General features: G+C 40.8%; 1 protein-coding gene across 1 annotated transcript; it reads left to right on the forward strand.

Annotated features, from left to right (window-relative positions):
• The first annotated feature begins 15,540 nt into the window (after positions 1–15,540).
• Positions 15,541–17,450, forward strand: LOC108606880 (proteasome subunit beta type-7). The gene is made up of 3 exons (XM_017997404.1): positions 15,541–15,760; positions 15,826–16,005; positions 16,535–17,450. Exons 1-3 carry the CDS (start codon positions 15,720–15,722, stop codon positions 17,187–17,189), a joined length of 876 nt encoding a protein of 291 aa, XP_017852893.1. The 5' UTR covers positions 15,541–15,719; the 3' UTR covers positions 17,190–17,450.
• Positions 17,451–19,127: the final 1,677 nt, after the last annotated feature.

Consider the following 19,127-nt stretch of genomic DNA (forward strand, 5'->3'; position numbering starts at 1 on the left):
AATTGTATAATGTAATTTTTATATCTCAAATCTGATGTTGTGAAGTATCTTAGATATTTGCCATAGACTTTTGGTAAACATTTTAGCTTTGTAGCTAATGCCGTTTCAGCTGTACATCTATATCCAATCACCCATCATCTATCGGTTAGAACTCTTATATATATGTATTTATATTTTTTTGTCTGTATGGAGTGCCCGCATGCTCAACTGAAGTATGCAGCTGCAAGTGTATATATGTATTTATATATACATGTAAGGGTGAATATGTGCTCAATATAAACACATTCACACTTACCGAACACACACACACACACACACGCACACAGAGGCAAACAGCCAAACAGTCAGACAGACGTTGCAAGGTTATGCGATATTAAAACGCCACAAAAGCGCAATAAACCAACAAGAAAACATCATAAAAAATTGAGTTTTCAATATTTATTCGAATTAAATAATTCACGCGCATTGGGTCTGCTGCCTGAGTGCTTCGTAGTGGAGCCAGCGGGCAACAGTAAAACCACGTGTGTGTGTGTGTGTGTGAGGGGCTAGACTAGCGAAAAAGGGCACAAGCTATAGCTTGGGGTTGAAATATTGGCGTAGGGCTCGCAGGTTGAGCTTGGTGTTTGGCATTTTACGAGTATTTGAGGTTTATTTTATGCACACACACACACACACACACAGACGCACTCACACTTATACACATGCCCACGCACTTTTTACCAACTGCAAAAAAAGAAAAAGAAGAGCGAACAACAACATAAACTTTTTTGTAAGAAATCATAAATTTCAATAAAAATAAAAAGCAGCAAAGCGCTAAACAAATACGTGAAGCGCACACAATTTTCCCATAAATTTTATTGGCCTGGCCTGGTCTGGCCTGGCCAAGAGAGAAGCAACAGTTTTTTCGCTCTCAACGGCCTTTTGTGCCTTGTTTTAAAGCAACAACAACAAAAAATCACAAGCAAATATTCAATTTTTAGGCCATTTTGTAAGCAAATAGTATAGAAGGCATACATATGCATAAATTGCACAATTTAAAGTGCATAAAATATTTGTTTTTTATTGGTGTTCTGTTGTAAGTTTGCCTGCTGTGTACATTTTAATCAAATTGCGTACATATAGTAAACATGCATAAAAGGGTTTCTATATATTTTTGTTCATTTAATCTGTCTGCACATAGATAGAGACAGATACAGCTTTTCATTGGAAATCAGTTGTCCATCAAATATTTACTTTTATTATTGAGAAATATAATATGCAAAATGTTACAGTTCTACATTTATTATGTGTTTCATAAAAAGAGCATCAATTTGTTCATTTAGTTGTAAAAGTTAACGAAATGATTTGCTTGCGATATTTGATATTATTGTATTTCAATTGTACGCTATATAATTATGCTGCTTTAATAAATTTACTGGACGACAGACAAAAACATATAAAAATATAAATATTCGACTTTAACATAATCTCGTGAGATGCAAAAATTTAATTATCTTAAAGTAATTACAGCAAAAAATATTTCTGTTAGTTTTTCTTTTTATTATTGAATTTATTATTATTTATTATTTGCTTGCACCAAAATAAAAATTAGTAGTTCATTTACCATTTTATTGTAGCTTTGCATTTTTGACTTCTGAAAATAAAAATAATTTCCAAAGTATCAAAAAGTGGTTACATTTACAGCTGGATGAAAATTATTTTTTATTATTATTTTACATTTTAGTGTTTAAACAAATAATATAAATAGGCAGGTAGTTAATAAAATTAAATAAGACAACCAATCATTTAAAGCTTTAGGCATAGAAATATTTATCTCATTGGTGCATTCGGCCTAGGCCCTGCCGACTTCAGCGAGCTCACCTGGTCAATTACAATAGAAGAATTAAAGCTAGTTAAAATTAGTACTGCACTAGTTCGTTTGCGTATAGAGTGGAGTGGAGGGGCTCTAATCCAAAATGACAGCAGCTAATAAAAGAAGCAAAGTCCCGGTGCTTGGATCAGATACACTCGGACAGACAGAGGGTTAGATTTCGCCTTCGTCTGCCATTCAACTATATTAACAACAAAAAACAAAAAGCAGGACGAGCCAATGCCAATGCCAATATGCAGTTGAACAGGATCAGCGAAAGCACGCGCATTGACTCCATAAAGCGACAATTTGTACAAATTCCTTCTTTTTTTTTTTTTCTGTAAATCAGTGGGCGTGTGTGTAGTCGGGGGAGGAGGCGTGTCACAACATTTGCTCTGGCAATTTTTGGAAAATTATCAATTTCAACGGCAACTGAGCAGCGCATACATAAATACGTAAAAAAACGAGCAGAAGAAAAATACGTGAATTGGTAAAATGGAATACGGACGGCAAAATGGCAAACTGGTTGCGAAAAATTGTGAAATTGCCAAACTGACAGCAAGCAGAAAAAAACACGGAAAAACAGAAAAAGAGCAACAGAGAAAACAGCAACAACAACAGCAACAACAAAATAAACGTAAACCGCAGCGCTTCGAGCAGCGCAAGCAAAAATCCCTCCACAAGTTGCCATTAAACGTCAATAGAACTAAAACCAGGCAGCAGCAGCAGCAGCAGCAGCAGCAAGTGGGTGGAGTGTGGTTGGGGTTGGTGGGGATGGGTGTGATTGTTGGGTGCTTGTATGTCCGCCCACCGAAAGCGAAATGTGCAGTTAAATAAAAATCAAAGCGGTTTACGTTATCAGCGACGATTTTGTGCTGCAAACGAATTCGATTGCAATGCAAGAGTTGCATGCAACAGCAGCAGCGGCGGCAGCAGAGTTCGGCTGCTGCGTTGACAGTGGAAACTCACAACCTCTGCATAATCCTGGCCACACCCCCATCCGCCTTCCGCTCACTGCTCATAGTTACCGCAGCCGCAGCAACCACAAACAGCAATCGCCCAAAACCTCGCACACGCGTCCGCTCTTGCAATTGCAGCAACTAGCAACGTTGCCAAATCACCCACACACAAACACACAGTTGCAAGCAAATGCGAAATTGGTTTATGCAGCAGACTTTTATGGGGCACATCAGACGACGACGACGACGAGGAACATTTGGGGGACAAAAAAATAGAAAAAGGGAAAAACGCTTGCAAACTTTGACAGCGCCAACGCCAAGCTGCAAATCCTGCTTCCAATGCACAGCGCAGGCAAATTTCTAAATAGAAACGGTCTATGGCTGCAGCTTAAGCTCTGTCACAGCCAAAAGAGGGAGAGGGAGTGGGAGAGGGGGTGTTGGCTTGGGGGGTAGTCAGCATCCATTGCAGTTCGTGCAAATAAATTTGCTGTTCACGTACATGAAAGCCGTTTGCACAAGCATGCAATCATCCACAAATATTGTCTAACCGAACACACAGCAAGTGAGAGTGGGCAACAGACAGAGAGTGAGACAGAGAGTGAGACAGAGAGTGAGAAAGAGAGAGAGAGAGAGTTGGTTGGTTAGTTGGTAGCAAGTTTTTGATAATCCACGGCTCGTTGAATTGATCAGTTGGAAAGCAAACGTAGCCTCATGTCAATTGCTAGGCACAAGACACACACACACACACACACATCATGCATACACATGCACCTACGTTGCACGTGCCCCAATGCCTGACTGACTGCCTGCCTGCGTGGACTGAACTCAACTGAACTGTTGTGTATAGAGCCTCTCTACATGAGAGTTTGCCAAAGATTCGTTCGCTTGGCACACACCAATGATGACATTGACGAGCTACCAAGACACACACACAAACCACGCCCCCTTTCAAGCCACAGCTTGTCAGTCAGCCAGCCAGCCAGCGAGCCAAGCAGCATTCACGCTCTTAAGTTTTATGAGATTTTTCCCATTTTCAGATATATTTATAGATTGCACTTTTGCAATCGGCACAGTTCGCTGCATTTTCGTATTTGCCCTCAGTCCGGTGGCAGGTTGCTGGTGGCTGCTCCTGCCTGTCCAGCTGTTGCGCAATGGCGCATACAAAATTGTTGCATGCCCCAAGTCCGCACAAATTTCTTAAGCAGCAAAAATCAAAGTCAATTTATTTAACATCTTGTTGGCATTTTGCCTCTGCATCCGAGTTCAGAGTCTAGTGGCGAGTAGCGATTAACGAGACGCAATAAGCAAACGTGTATTAAAATAAAAATTGTTAAGAAAATCATTAAAAAAAAGTGAATAATAAATGGTAATTCAAGATTGCTTAGCCAACGGATTTCCGGTGTTCTCCTTCCTGCCCTTTTTGATGTTCAAGTGCAAATATCTTCTAGTTCATCTTGGATAAGTTACCCAAGCCTTCATTAAAGTCTTGTAGGGTCTTCTGCGAATCATAAGCAGGTAATCGGAGCTTTATGTAGTTACAATTTCTAAGAGATTATTTGCATTGCACTATGGGTCTGCTAACAAATAATTACTCAACTAAATGATTTTGCATTCAAATTGCTTTGGTATTCGTAATGGAATTTAGGTCTGCATTGAACAAAATTTATCAAAATACAATTTTTCTTATTCTACTTTAATGTAGTAAAATACAAACTATTTATTATATTATTATAGTTTTCTATGCTACAAATGTACAAACAAATATTTAATGCTTCAAATACAATGCTCAACATAAAATTGCACCCCTGTGCCTTGGACATAATTGCTCATAAATCAGTTCATGCCCACGCTTGGTCTGCCTTCAGCCGAATCAAAACTCTCGCACCCAAGCCACCCACACAGCAAAGCAGCGACCTACAGTCGAACGATCTCTGATGGGTTGATGACAAGCATAAGCTCCCTTAGAGGCTGGCTGGCTGCCTCACCATTGTTATTGTACTGAGATCAATGTGCGTGAGGCTGGACACTCAGGTTAGCAAGCGAGGCCCCAAGCAGGTCAGTCGTGTGTAAACTCTTGGGGAGTAAACAAGCAAGTGACGAGTGAAACAAGTTGTCTGCATAATATTTATAGGTAATCAAATATGCATTGCAACAAGCTGCGCATATAGTTCATAAGTCTGTTCTCGAAAAATGCATTGAATCAAACAAAATTGTGAAAGTTCTGAAACTACTACTAGTTCGATTTGTTTGGCAAATGAAATCTAATTGAAGATTATTTTAATTGGTGAGATTTCGTTCTGAAATGGTAAAGCTTTAAGCAATTTAATAATTTATCAAACATATTACAATTATTAAAAAATAAATGTAATTCGTTAATTTGATTTTTTAATATGGAATACGCAGATGTTAAGCTAGAAGCTAAAATTAAAACGTTGCAATAATTTTATTTATTTATTTTATTAATGTCGACTATTTATTAAGAAACTCAGCCATTTTAAATGAATTAAAGCTATTTAAATAATTGAATTAATATTGACAGATATAAGTATATATATTGCTTTATTTATCCATTTGTTGAATGTAGCTTTACAAATAATAAATGCTTTTATTTTTATTTACTATAACTCAGGCCAAAAATTTGTTTCAAGGATTACTCAGATATGCAATCAATCTCGTATAGTTTTCGCTATAAATTGATAATGTTTCAGCTTCGAATACTTAACAACATTTGCTTTGCACTCTTTATTATTTTGCACCTCGCCACGTAGCTCACGTTGCTGTTTGCTTATCGGAGATGCCTGAGGTATGTGAGCTGAAAAAAAATCAATTAGAATTTTACATAACTGAAGTGGAAACTGTTTGATGCCTGCCTCTCTGCCCCGCCCCCTACCATACCATCGTTGCTCTCTCCGCTTGCCACTTGCCACTTTGCACTTTTTGCACTACATACTAGTGAGTGGGGAATTGTTGGCTTGCCCCCGGGGCAATCGGCAGGAGCATCAACGCCAGTGCAATCGCAATCGCAATCGCATACGCATACGCATGCTGCATTCATATTCGCAACAGTTCATTGTGCAACAGAGCGTGCGGCAATTGAATTTTTGCGGCCTGACGCAGAGACAGAGACAGACGGACAGGCGGACCCCAGTGTGGGGTTAAATGAAAAGGTGTTGATGGACTGCGACATGGCAGACGAACAAACATACACAACAGATACATATGTTGGTTGGGTGGGGACATGGGAGAGAGACAGAGTTAACAGACGTCTGGCATATGACCAAAAAAGCAGTGGGCATTGGGCAGTGGGACGAAAAAAAATAAAGTGCCATGGAGCTGGAGCCGGAGCCGGCCGCATGAGGCTGCAGCTAATTAAACGCGAAAATTGCATAAAGCGGCAAAACTACAGTAATTGTAACCATGCTGCCAAATGGCGGACAACATGACACTCGTCGCATACCAATGACCTAAAAGCAAAGGCGGCGGGGCGTGGCAATTGCTGTGCTCGACCAGAGCACTTGCATGTTGCTCTTGTTGCTGCTGTTAGCGTAAGAGCAACAGCAAATGTTGTTGCTGGCCTTTCTTTTTTTTTTTTAGTTGCTGCTGCTGTTGCCAATTGAATTTCAATTCGAGCTTGCAACAAAATGAAATTGAATACAGGCAACGCGCAAACCTGAACGAGGCTACGAATTAGAAGCGTGGCATGTGGCATGGCGTGTAATGTAACCCAGCCGGCGTGTAAAGTGGGTGTGGCATGTGGAGGCGTTGCTGGCCACAGCGGACCCAACTCAAATTAGAATGAAAAATAATTGCAGCTGGCGCTTGTTTCAATTAAGTTCGGCGCCCAGCAATTGCAGTGCCCTCAGTGCCCAGATGCAGCGCAGCACATGCCACATGCCACATCTCCACCCCGATCTCTCCCCAGTTGCTGCTAATTATTGCTCTGCAGCTCCAGTGCTCGCTCGCTCGCTCGCTCTCTCCCACTGGCCCAGCTGAGTGTGCACAATGGATTTGAGGCTCCCAGTTCGTAGCTGCCAACTAACTGAATTGCAATTTAAGAGCCATGTGGCAAGCACTAGCAGCAGCAGCAACTGCACCCGAGGGATGCTAAAAGTCAGCCAGCTGCTGCTGCTGCTGCTGCTGCTGTTGCAACTGCTGCTTTCAGCGCTAAACAGGCTGTCAGGCTTAAGCTTAAGCTGGCTTATATGCAATATTTTTGCTTCGACTTCGACTTTGGCTTTGACTTGGGGGCGCTGCTGTTGCCAGCTGTTGATTCATTAATCAGTGGGCATGCCTAGGCCATGGAATTGATTGCCACCCAGCAGCTGACGCAAGCAGTCGCTGCGCCGCTCCACGCCTTAGCCATACTCAAGGCGCGTAATAATTGATTTCGGTTGCGTTGCGTTGCGTTGCCGCAGCCGTAGCCATGGCCATAGCCTTTGGCCTTTGTTGCGTGTTCATTGTGTAACGCACTCTTTGCTGCTGCTGCTGCTGTCCAGTTGGAGCTAATTAAAGCTAATCGGGTTGTCGACTTGCGTCTGCATTCTGTTGGCACATTAAGCTGCTGCTGGCTTTACTACTCAAGTGCCCTGCCACACTGCAATATTTCGTTGCCTACTTATTGGGGCAACACACAAAATACGCATACGTAATTTTTTTTATAACATTTTAAAATTCATAAAATAGGAAATATATTTTAATTATTTTTTTTCACACTAGCTTTTGAGTTAAGTACAACCAAGAATTAGTTTTAATTTTTTGGATGGATTTTTGGTGGATTGGTTAGGGTCTTAGTATGCTGCTCTGTCTTAATTGCTGCAAGTCTTAATTTAGTTTCTCATGTCGTGCAACTCAAAGGACAACATTTATTTCATGCATATATATTTAACAATAATTAACTAATTCATAGTTGAATGCCTTGCGGTCGCTCGAGCTTTCTTCAAGTGTAGTTATCGCACTCTTATGCTTTGTGGCAAGCGGCAAGTGGCCACACGCATTGCCGGACGATGCAAACACAGTCGATTTGCTGAAAACAGAAAACAGAAAACCCAACCGAAAACCGAATACCAAACCAAAGCAAAGCCAAACCAAGCCGAGCGTATTGGCGGGTGCGTAGGCAACTTTGGCCCGAACAATTTTGCGGCGAATTGGAAAAGCTTTGGCAATGAGTGCGAGGCAAGCCAACGCTGCATGGCTGACTTCGTTGCTTGCTTGCGCTGCTTGGGTGCAAGTGGGAAGTCAAGTCAGCGCCACTTCCGACAGTTTGGTTGACAGCGCCTGTGGAGCAAAGGGGTGGGGAAATGGGGGTGTGGGGAGTGAGTGTTGTTGCCGGTTAGCAGCTCAAAAGTTGGATAGCATTTACTTCATCGTGCTTAACACTTTCCGCCAGCGTTGACTTGCAGCCAAGCCAGAGTTTCAGTTTTAGCGTCGGCCTTGGCTATAGCTTTATCTATCTGCTTGTTGCAAACTTGTGCGTCTGCTTCGCTGGCTGGCTGGCTGGCTGGCTCCTCTGATGTATGCTCATATAACTTTGCCACTAACGAGACTCATGAGCTGCATAATAATGAGACGCAGCAGGCAACGTAATCACAGATACACTCAGTAGTGAGTCCAAAAACCCCAGTGAAAGTTGCAGCCCCTCAAATCTAATATGCCTAGCCGCATTTACTACTAAGCCATACATACAACTAACAAAATATATACAAATATATATATGTACATATATATTTATATAAAGATATCAATCAGCTGCCTGTGGCCACGCCAATGAATTGTATGCGTTTAATTTAGCAACTGATTTTGCCGCTGACGCAAATCATTCAAAATCTGCGGCCACAGACCTCCACCGAATTTGCATTACGCTCATTCTCATGCCCCTTTGGCTAAGCAGCTGCTGGTTTAAGCCTTGAATGCAGCAGCATTAATTATGTGTATGGCTAACTATTCTAAACACACACACACACACGCAACTTGAGCAAATATTTGTTAGAGAGTTAGCATATGATTCGAATAATAATAATAAACATGATATATTAGCATAGTGAGAATAGTAATTAAAATGATTCATGATAAAATATGTTAAGCTATGCATATTCAGCTTTATAAATAAAAAGCATTACTTACTACAAGCTCAACAGAATTATTAAATTAACAGAACGGAACGGAAAGTAGCAAATCGGTAACTTGAACAAATATTATTCGATATTACCTCATTAATTAAAAGAATAAGTCAAAGCATAGATAGCAAATTGAATCACCTACTAACTGCTTTAATTTCTTATTTCTATAGAGTCCAGATAATGGGGGTTTTATCAATTTGATTCTAAAATTTATATACAAGCGAGTTTATTGTTTTATACTTAAGTTTCGATACAATTGTAAAAATTGCTGCAAGTTTGCAAGCAATTAAAATTATTTCTGTAACGATTTAATTAGAATATTTTAACGAATGGAGCAGCTAACTTGTATTTAAATTTCAAAGCTGTGTAGAAAAAGTTGCGTATGGAGAAGAAAAAAGTCTTAATTGTCAATGAGTTCGACAATTAAGACTCTATTTTTCTTTATAAGCAACTCTTTTTACACAGACAACTTTTCTGATAAAAATAAACTCAGATTAGTTGCTGTATTGCAAATAAATTTACACCATTACATTCAAAGTTGGCAAGTTGATGCTCATTTTAATTATTGTTATGCCTTGAGCTAAGCTTGGTTTAAGTAGCACTAACTCTTGGTGGCTAGTTGCGTAACTAGGGCTATGCATGGCTTTAAAAATGTGCAATGTGTTTTTTGTATTTTTACTTTTTGCCGAAAGCAACGATGACAAGTTGCCATCTCGAACTTCAGATTGCCGTTGCCAAGTCGTTTTTATTTTCGTTTTCGTTGTCTTTTCAATTACCACAATGCAGAGGCAGCGGCAGCGGCAGCAGCAGCGGCAGCGACAGCGACAGAGGCTGCAAAACTTCTCTCTGTCGCTCTTTCTCTCTCGCCGTCTGGCTTGTTGTGCCTTGGTCCATTGCGTTACAAGTGCAAATTAGTCGAGAGTGCCAACAAAATTTAACGAGCAAATTTACACCCAACGAGCGGACACCAACAAAAAATGAAGAAGAAAAACGGCAAACAGCTCTAAAGCGAGGCTCTAGCTCTTGCTGCTGCTGAGCTCAATTGCAAGCGTTGCTGCTGCTGTTGCTGCTGCCTCGACCAGCAACGACTTTTTGCCAGATCAAAAGAGGCGTGGCTGCAGGGGCGACAGCAGCAGCAGCAGCTGGACAAAGTGGCAGAGTAACGTTAGCCAGGCAGTTGTAAATTTTGTGTTTGTGCTTCCGTTGCGCCCAAAGGCAACTGACAGTCTACCCAGTCTGTCCTCTGTCTGTCTGTCTGTCTGCCCAGTCCTCTCTGTCTATGTATCTGTGTCAGCGTGTTTGTGCTTTAATTTTGGGGCCAGAACCATAGTTGGTACTACCTTTTATTATTACGCGAGCTAAAAACATTGCGTGCCACGCATTCCCCCCACCCACTAGCCACCACCCACTGCCCCAAGCTGTAGCACTACGCTTTACCTTTTGCTTTTGAGAGCGAGCATATTTCTTTGAATTTAACTTTTGCAGCTTGTCTTTGCTCTTGGCGTGTACTATATGTATTGTCATTAAAATTGAATCTAAAAATTGAATTTGCTCAGCTCTCCACTTGCCTACTCTACGCTCTCTCTCTTTCGTTCTCTTTCACTCTCTCTCTCTTTGAGTACGTTTACTCAGACATTGCTTGAGCATGCTGTTTAGCTTGGGTCACGGTTTGCTTTTCGTTTTAGTTTTGGTTTTTGCTGTTAGCCAGCTGTGAACCCATGTCAACTTTAATTGAATTTGATAGAACAAATATTTAGCAGCGTCGCGCACCATTTACACCAATACCAACACACACACACAGGCTTGTGCACAAGCACAACAAGAGCAAAAACAATAATAATAATGCAAACATGCGTACTTATGTACTTATAATAACAACAAGAGCAGCTCGAGTGCCGCACAGACAGACAGACAGACAGATCGGAAGCATTAACTAACACATTGTACCCTTTGCTCAATTTATTCACAGTTTGTTTCTATGCTAGGCTGTGCTTTAGGCTCTATTTTACTATAATAATTAATTCTTCTTTGCACGTTCACTCTCGGCAAAGGCAAATGCACAAAATATTGCGTATACGCAACGTATTTTAAATTAGTTAACATTTACTTTCTCAATTGTGTACAAACAGCAATTCCGTAATGGATTTTATAGATAGGCACGTCGCTATTCGTGCTTAGTATAGCCCTCATCCTCTTCCTTGAAAAGTGTAAACACAAATCCTGAAAAGTAAATATCAATCTAGCATGAAAACTAAGAATAAGAATTTTTGTTTTATTTTTGAGCATTGCAGACCTGAACTGTGTCTTCAGTTAATCTTCCTTTTATGCAGCTGGCAATTACTTGTATTGCTGCTTGCTATAAAAAATGTATATGCGTTTGTTTTAAGCCTTTCATTGCCACAAAAAGTCGCATATTATGCATATGGCACGGCTTAAATAAATCTTGCAAATTGCTTGCTGATTGCACTGGCATATGCACAAATAAGAAGGGCAAAAGTAGAAGCCTTCGAAGTCGAGATTGCAGCAGATATGCTTGAACATTTTGCAAACTACAAAGACAAGCAGAGCAGAGCAGAGTAGAGCACACGTATTACGTATACGCCAAGTATTGATGTTTTGCAAAATCATAAACTGCTTTAATTGCCCGGTGTGCATAGCTAAGCTGCTTATCGCTGCATATGGTACAGTTGGCAAGAAGTTGAGTTAATCACTTAAATCCAGGACCTTGTCTATGCCTATGGTGCTCCCATATTTAATTAATTTAATACATACAAATGAGCAACGTGTAAGCTGCACTTATCGATAACAAATCAAGTTGTCAGTGTGTGCATATGCTTTGCATCCATTTTCCATATACTTATCAACTGGCATATGCTAACGGCAGTTACTAACTGTACAGCGGCAGCGTCAGTGGCGGCGTCGGCAGGTGTAGCAACAAATGATGCAAGGAATTTGTGACTTACAACTGCAGTGATGGGTAAGTGGCAAGTGGCAAGAGCCATGCTGCATGTTGCTGCATGTGCGGCATGCATATGTATGAGTAAATCAAGTGCGTAGTACACTTGTTAGTGTGAGTAGACTCCACTCCTATTCTGTTCTTTTCTCAATTCGCTTTCGCTTCTGTTTTCACTTGTGTGTGTGTGTGTGTGTGTGTGTCTCACAGCTTCTGTTTCTCGTTTCGTTTGAGTTCTTATGTGTGCTTTCCATGCCGTTTGCTTTTGTTATTAAATTGCCAGCACACATTGCACTCTCTCATTCGCTCTCTCTCTCTCTCTCTCTCTCTCACTCTGGCAAGTATTTATTAAGTCATAAGCTGCAGCATGACGCACACACACAGGCTCACACCTACACACAGTCCGCACAACTATGCGCGCAACTCAATTCACACGTGCACATTGCGCTTGCACAGTGGTACGCAAGCGCCTAAAAAAAATCGTTGCAATTTAATAAAAATTGAATATAGCAAGAATGCAAATCAATTTGGACCACTGTGCGCCAGTTGCATTTCACACCTGCATGACGCCTGCGGGCAACAAGCAGAGCCTCAGACAGCGTAAGAATTTTCCACATTGCACAAACACACAGACACCCACGCACACACACATACAACTAAGTATGCAGGCGCCCTCGAAGTCAGTGTTGCCAGCTTAGCAATTTTATAGCTAGACTTGGCTATTTCGAAATTGTAACTGCTAAAAATACTCTGAATTTTATTAGCTATATTTGCCTTTTTAATGTGATTTGACTGTTTTTATTTAAAATTTAGCGTTTTTTTAAACGAAAGCAAGTAATGTAGAGGCGTTAATTTTTAACTTTTTTTTATGCAGAAATGTAGCTATTTTCATTAATATATTAATAAGGAACACGATGTTTTTTCTTTTAAATGAACTTAAGATTGAATTACAAATATTTAATTTTAGCTCGAATCTTGTTGCTCTTTTAACTAATTTTTTTGCAATTTGTTTGTCAGTGATTTTGCCATGAAATTTGAGCAACAATATGTCTGAGTGCGGGCGTGTGGGCGTGGTTATGCATTGACGTTGTAACTTGCCAATGTTAGTTCTATTTTAGCAACAGCAATGCACATTGAACTGATGACTAAGCCGCACGACTTGCAATACAAAGAGCGCTGTCATTCATTAAAAGTGCTTTCTATAATATTAATATGTGGGTTGGAAAAAAAAAATGAAAGAAACTAAGAGCAAGCATTCAAAGTGTGGGCTTCAAAAGAAGATGGAAATATACAGTGCAACAATCAGTGTGCCATATTTCTGTATACGCACAAGTTATACAAACATTTAAGCTATAAGCTGCAACTAATTGGAGCGTTGGTAACAGCTTGCAGTTCATATACTATACTGAGCACGTTAATGAGCTCTGCTAGGCAACAGAGTAACTGAACTTAAGGCCAATTAAATTATGCAATGCCAAGTTCTTCTTGTTGTTGTTGTTAGCAGTTGCATAAACCATTGGGTAGGGCTATCGAAATTACTTTGGCGGCCTTTTGGATATCGCACGATTCCAAGCCATTGACTCAAATTTGTCGCAGGAGTCGTAGCCATAACTAACATGGCTAAATTGGCTACAAGGCGCAGATTAAAGTGCGAGAGCTGGAGAGTGGTAGGAGCGGAAGTGTGGCCTGTCGCGTCTAGACTGGCAGGCAAAGTTAATAAACTTCCAAATTTGCGACAGCAGCTTAAGCGGCATTAATGACGCTTTCGCGTCCAAATGATTTATTAACAGTTAGCTCAAGCTCATGCCGCATGCCGCATGCTTATGCTTTTGCTTATGCTCTTGGCTGTTGGCTGTTGTTACTTTAGCCGCTGCTCCTTTATGTGCTTGAAGTCTTGTCAAATGCCATTAAGATTGCATCCTGAGATTGTCTCGTCGAAAGATTAAATTCCTACTCGTGCTTGGTTTGGTAATAAAAGATTTAGTTCTCATCCTGCCAACATTTTGGGATGGCTGCTCTCCCCCCCCATGGCGGGGCAGCGGCAGCGGCGCGGCGCTCGCTGTGCTTTAATTGAAACGTCCTCGGCACACTCAGAGCACAGTTTTTTGCCAGTTTTCCCATTAGGCGGCCCAGGCAGCTGTCCAAATGCCAAAATGCGAAAATCTCAATTGCTCAAAAGAAAGTTGCATTTGCATTCGCATTTGCCAGTCCGAGAAGACGATTCTCTACTCTCTTGCTCTACGGATTTGGATTCGCATTAGATGCTGTTGCAAAAAGTTTTGCTTTTTCTGCTTCTGCAACTTCTTCTGCTGCTGCTGCTGCTGCTGCTGCTGTTGGTGTTTTTTCTTTTGCGTTTTATTATATGTATTTTTGTTAGTTTTGTTGGCCAAATGCAGCGCAAAATTGTTTAAGTAAACTTGCGAGTCGCAAGTGCTTCGACTGTCGTCGCACAAATCCCGTTGAGCGTCCAGAGCTTCAGCTGCCGTCTCGTAATTAAGTTGCACAAAAGTTGCAAGCATGATTTGCAAGTTGCAACTTGCTACTTGCAACAACTTGCACCACTCCCTCTCCCAGTCTCACTCTCACACCCACTCCCACTCTCCCACTGAGTTGTCAATCAGTTATTGGCATTTGCATAGCCGTAGCTAAGATTGAGCGAACAGTTGGCTTACCGCTTTTTGCTAGCGCTGATTAAAATATAACCGGCCTCTCATTAATGTTAATTGACTTGAGCGACATGCGGCGGCGACTCGCTGCTGCTGCTGTTGATGTTGCAATCAGTGCCTGATTGACAGCATATTGATTTGTTTTATGGAACAGGTGGCCTGGGGCATGGTCAGTCCGCAGCTGCCACACTCCTTTATGCCACTTTTGAAGAGTACGAAGTAATTTAATTAAATATTAATTAAATCAGCGATTTACAATAACTTTTGTTTTTACATTTTCATTTCCATTTTCACTTCAGCTATGCGTTGGCAAAAGCATTTCTGCTCTTTCATTCATTTCCAATTAATTTGTGGCATGAGAGTTTTTACATCAAAATATTTGCAATCTGTATGCGCGTTTTTAAAAAATTGCATAGAAATTACGTTTGTGCAATTAATGAAATGAAGCGAAAGGTGATTAAAAACAAAAACAAGAAGGCAAGCCGAAAGTCTGCCACAGCCGACAGTACAAGACCCGGTGCATACTTTTTCAAATTGTAGCAAGCAAAATTGATTAAAATTACTGCTGAAGACAAAGGCAAAAGCAAACTTAACAACTATTTGATAAATAAAGCAAATTAAATTTACTTTAAAGCGATTTTGAGGATTGGATTGGATATGGAATAGTGCAAACAAATGAACTGAAATTATTTCATGGTTATTGTTAGCCAACTTCACTAACACTGAAGCTTCTAAGAGCTGAAACATGAAATGTGCATGAAAATGCACAAAAGACAAGTAATAAATATTATGCTTGTATTCCAGTGCTCAATTTATTTGTCCCTCACAGTTGTGCAGCTTGTGTGGCACGGACATGCGTGTCATATGACCAGGATGAATAAAGAAATCTGAAGAATGTTTAAACTTTGCATGTTGTATGTGGAATGCAGTGAAGAAGGACTTGGGCTACCAATTAGGCACTGTCATATGCTCCGGCAGTTGGCATGTGGCATATTGCATGTGGCATGTGGCATGCTGCATGTGGAAGCTTGTAAAGAGCTGCAGGGCACATTGCCAATTAGTTAGAGCAGGCATTGAGTTTTGTTCTGACAACAAATTTTTAGCCGATACTCAATACTTTGTTCGTCCATTGAAATTCTCAGAGCTTTAAATATTTTTGTATAAATCAAGAACAGCATGCAGCATCCAAGTGGCTTCAGCATGGTGAACACCAAACGGTAAATACGAGAGCGAGCGTTGGTCGCCATTTGTTTGTGTCTCAGCTAAATATGTGAACTTGCAGCAATGTCGAGTTGCTGTTGAACGGATTCGCTCCGCCGCTGCCAGTGCGCACAGGCACCTCCATAGTGGGTCTGATATTTCAGGATGGTGTCATCCTGGGCGCCGACACGCGCGCCACCGAAGGACCCATTGTCTCGGATAAGAACTGCTCCAAAATCCATCGTCTGCAGGATCACATATTGTAAGTAGGGTGACTCGATTTAAGCAAAATTTCCAAAATGCTAGCGAAATGTATGGAAAATTCTGAAAATATTTTACACAAAAGCCAGGGCTCAAATATAACTTTTTTGATACCGTTTGAAAATTCGTATTCATGCTAATACGAACTCAAATAATAAAGCATTTGAAAATAAATGAGATTTTAAAATATTGACAAGAAACTCACAAGAAAATTTAGATTCTAACACCAATGATCAAAAATTCATTTAGTTTCGAATATATAAGATAAAATATCATATATCTCAAATGTCGAATTCAAAAACTATATAGACATATGTATAAATATTTTCAACCATAGCCCAACTATATTCGTAAATATCTTATTATCAGAAATTTAATCAATAAAGTTTACTGTACGAAAAGTTAAACTTTTGCCTGAAATGAGTTAAATAATTATCAGAGTTTTCCGTAGCTTACAATTCGTTCATTTTGCGAATTTGCTTTAAACTATCGACCCACCCTAATGTGCACGCCCGTGTGTCTTTCGGCAGCTGCTGTGGCGCTGGCACCGCCGCCGACACGGAGCAAATGACGCTGCTGACCTCGGCCGAGCTGGACATGCATCAGCTGAACACGGAGCGCCAGGTGCCCGTCATGTGCGCCAGCATGTTGCTGCGCCGCACGCTCTTTCGCTATCAGGGCCACATTAGCGCCGCTTTGGTGCTGGGCGGGGTGGACAAGCTGGGCCCGCATGTGCATTGCATTCATCCGTGCGGCTCCATTGACAAGATACCCTACGCTGCCATGGGCTCTGGCACTTTGGCTGCCATGGCCGTCATGGAGAACGGCTGGCATCCCGGCCTCAGTCTCGAGCAGGCCAAGCAGCTGGTGCGCGAGGCCATCAGCGCGGGCGTCTTCAACGATCTCGGCTCCGGCTCCAACATAGATCTCTGCATACTCACACGCGAGGGCACCCAACACCTGCGCACCGAGACGGTCGCCAGCGAGCGTGGAACGCGACAAGTCGAATATGACATTCTGCCCAATACGTCGCTGGTGAAGAGCATCTCAGTGCAGGATATCGAAATCACAGATGAGCACACTTATCATCTGTCCTCTAGCTGCCTGTTTCAGCCCTCGCGGCAACTGCACTCCAGTGCGTCTCTTGGGTCAGAAGCGGACAGACAGCCACCCACACAGCAGTAGCCCTAAGCTCATCTAATGCTTCAATTTGGGCACATAACTGTTCAGCTAAATTAGTATTTCAACTAAATGCATTAGAACTGTTCGCACTCAAAGAAAATATCCAAATTATTTCGTGTCGATTTGCCAAGTAACCAACATTCGCGTTTGAAATGAATTTAAATTCAAATTCGTATTACAATTTCATTTAGGAAAAATTCGTTTATGAACAAGAGTTGTTTCAGTTTTCTGTATAATCAAAGAATGATGAAAAGCCATTGGGCTATTTGTTAAATTTAATTCTTACATTTATTTCGTTAAGTTTTGCATTTATAATTGTTAATTGCAATCTACGATATTATTGAGAGCTGAAACAGTTGAAATTATTTCACTTTTCTCAGAACTAAAATAAATAATTAAAATAATGAAAGGACCATTGCTGCTGTACTTTTCATGAAATTCAATTCCCTCCGTTTGTTCAGTTGCATTTGCACTTATAATTATTAACTGGAAAAACGTTGTTATGCAATCCACGTTACCACACAAGATACAACAAATGAAAATAATTGCAGATTTCTCAGAAAAAATGCAATAAATAATAGTAGCTTACAAACCTAATGAGAGTGCTGTGCTTTTCCAGCTTTCCACGTATTTTCATGTCATTCGATACAAATGAATGATGTGTTTGCTGGTCTGTTATTTATTTTAAACATTTTTGCTGTTCCTTTTGCTATGCTGATTGTCCTGTTGTTGTTGTTGTTGTTGATATGAGATTGACTTATTTGTGGTTTGGTTTTGTGTTTTCATCTCATTTAATTTCTTTTCTCTAATAAATTCCTTATAAAGATACGTCGCTCCCACGGTCGTCTATGGTTCACGCCGGACGCGCGGTGCAATATGACTCCGTCCAGCCGCACATTCTTCTGCAGAACTGGCGAAGTCAGTGGTTGGGGGCCTTACTCAGCAAAACGCTAGAGTAGCGACTGCTCAGCTTTATTGGTCAGAATGGACTAATGTCTAATACATTTTTTATTTATAAGTAACGAGCCCCAGACCCAAGTCTTGACACGGCTAAATGGAAACGAGAATTTGCGCTATCAATTCGTTCAGTTGCCACGCGAAGTGTGCAACGGCATGTGCATGGTGAGCGTGGGAACGCTGACACGAATATTACAAAAATTGAAAACTTATAACTAGCCCTATTGTGGCCGAGACATGCCGGAGTTACAAGTCGTAGTCCCGTACAAAGGTAGATGATGAGCCCTGATCCCGGTCGTTGGGCCTGCCTTATGCTGAGATTGCAACCCAATACAATGTAATACACTTGCGCAGTAAATTTACTTTGTAAAAATCGTTTAGTGCTGTGTTTATTTATTTAGCAGCTGCGAGGCGGCTTCGGGGCTGGCAGTTGGGGGAAAGGGGGCTGTATGGTAACTCATGCGCGTCCGGTTTCTTAATGCAACAACAGCGTTTGCATAAATGTTTCGGTTATTATTTCTTTTTGCTTTGTATAAATGCTTCGTTTATTATTTCTTTTTGCTTTGAATGAATGTTTGTGTTTATTATTTCTTTTTATTAACTTTATAATAAATGAAGCAACACACGGGATCGTTCTTTATCATCAACGTTTATTATCTGACTGTCTTCATAATTCAAAGTCGCTGCTTCGACATGTGAAGTCAGCGCGGTCTTATGTATATATAAGTATATAATTATATATATGTATATGTAGGGGGAATGTACGGCACATATATATGTATTGAGCGGTCAGTGCATAATAATGCTGACGCGGCTCAATAGCGCCCGTTATGTTCCCAATGGATCATATTACTTGCGCACTTGAAATGTGCTGCAGTAAGGGCTGACGACAAAGTGTCGTTGTTTAGTTAAAAATTATTTATCGACATGTTTATATATTTGAACTACACTGAGTACAGTGTGTTCTTGATATGTGCATACTAC

The sequence above is a fragment of the Drosophila busckii genome, chromosome X, assembly GCF_011750605.1.
Source record: "Drosophila busckii strain San Diego stock center, stock number 13000-0081.31 chromosome X, ASM1175060v1, whole genome shotgun sequence".
NCBI lineage: Eukaryota > Metazoa > Arthropoda > Insecta > Diptera > Drosophilidae > Drosophila > Drosophila busckii.

Coding starts and splice junctions, on each gene's coding strand:
- LOC108606880 (XM_017997404.1), top strand. CDS start 15,720: ATGCAGCATCCAAGTGGCTTCAGCATGGTGAACACCAAACG. Junction 15,761..15,825: donor AGCATGGTGAACACCAAACG/GTAAATACGAGA, acceptor GTGAACTTGCAG/CAATGTCGAGTTGCTGTTGA. Junction 16,006..16,534: donor CGTCTGCAGGATCACATATT/GTAAGTAGGGTG, acceptor GTCTTTCGGCAG/CTGCTGTGGCGCTGGCACCG.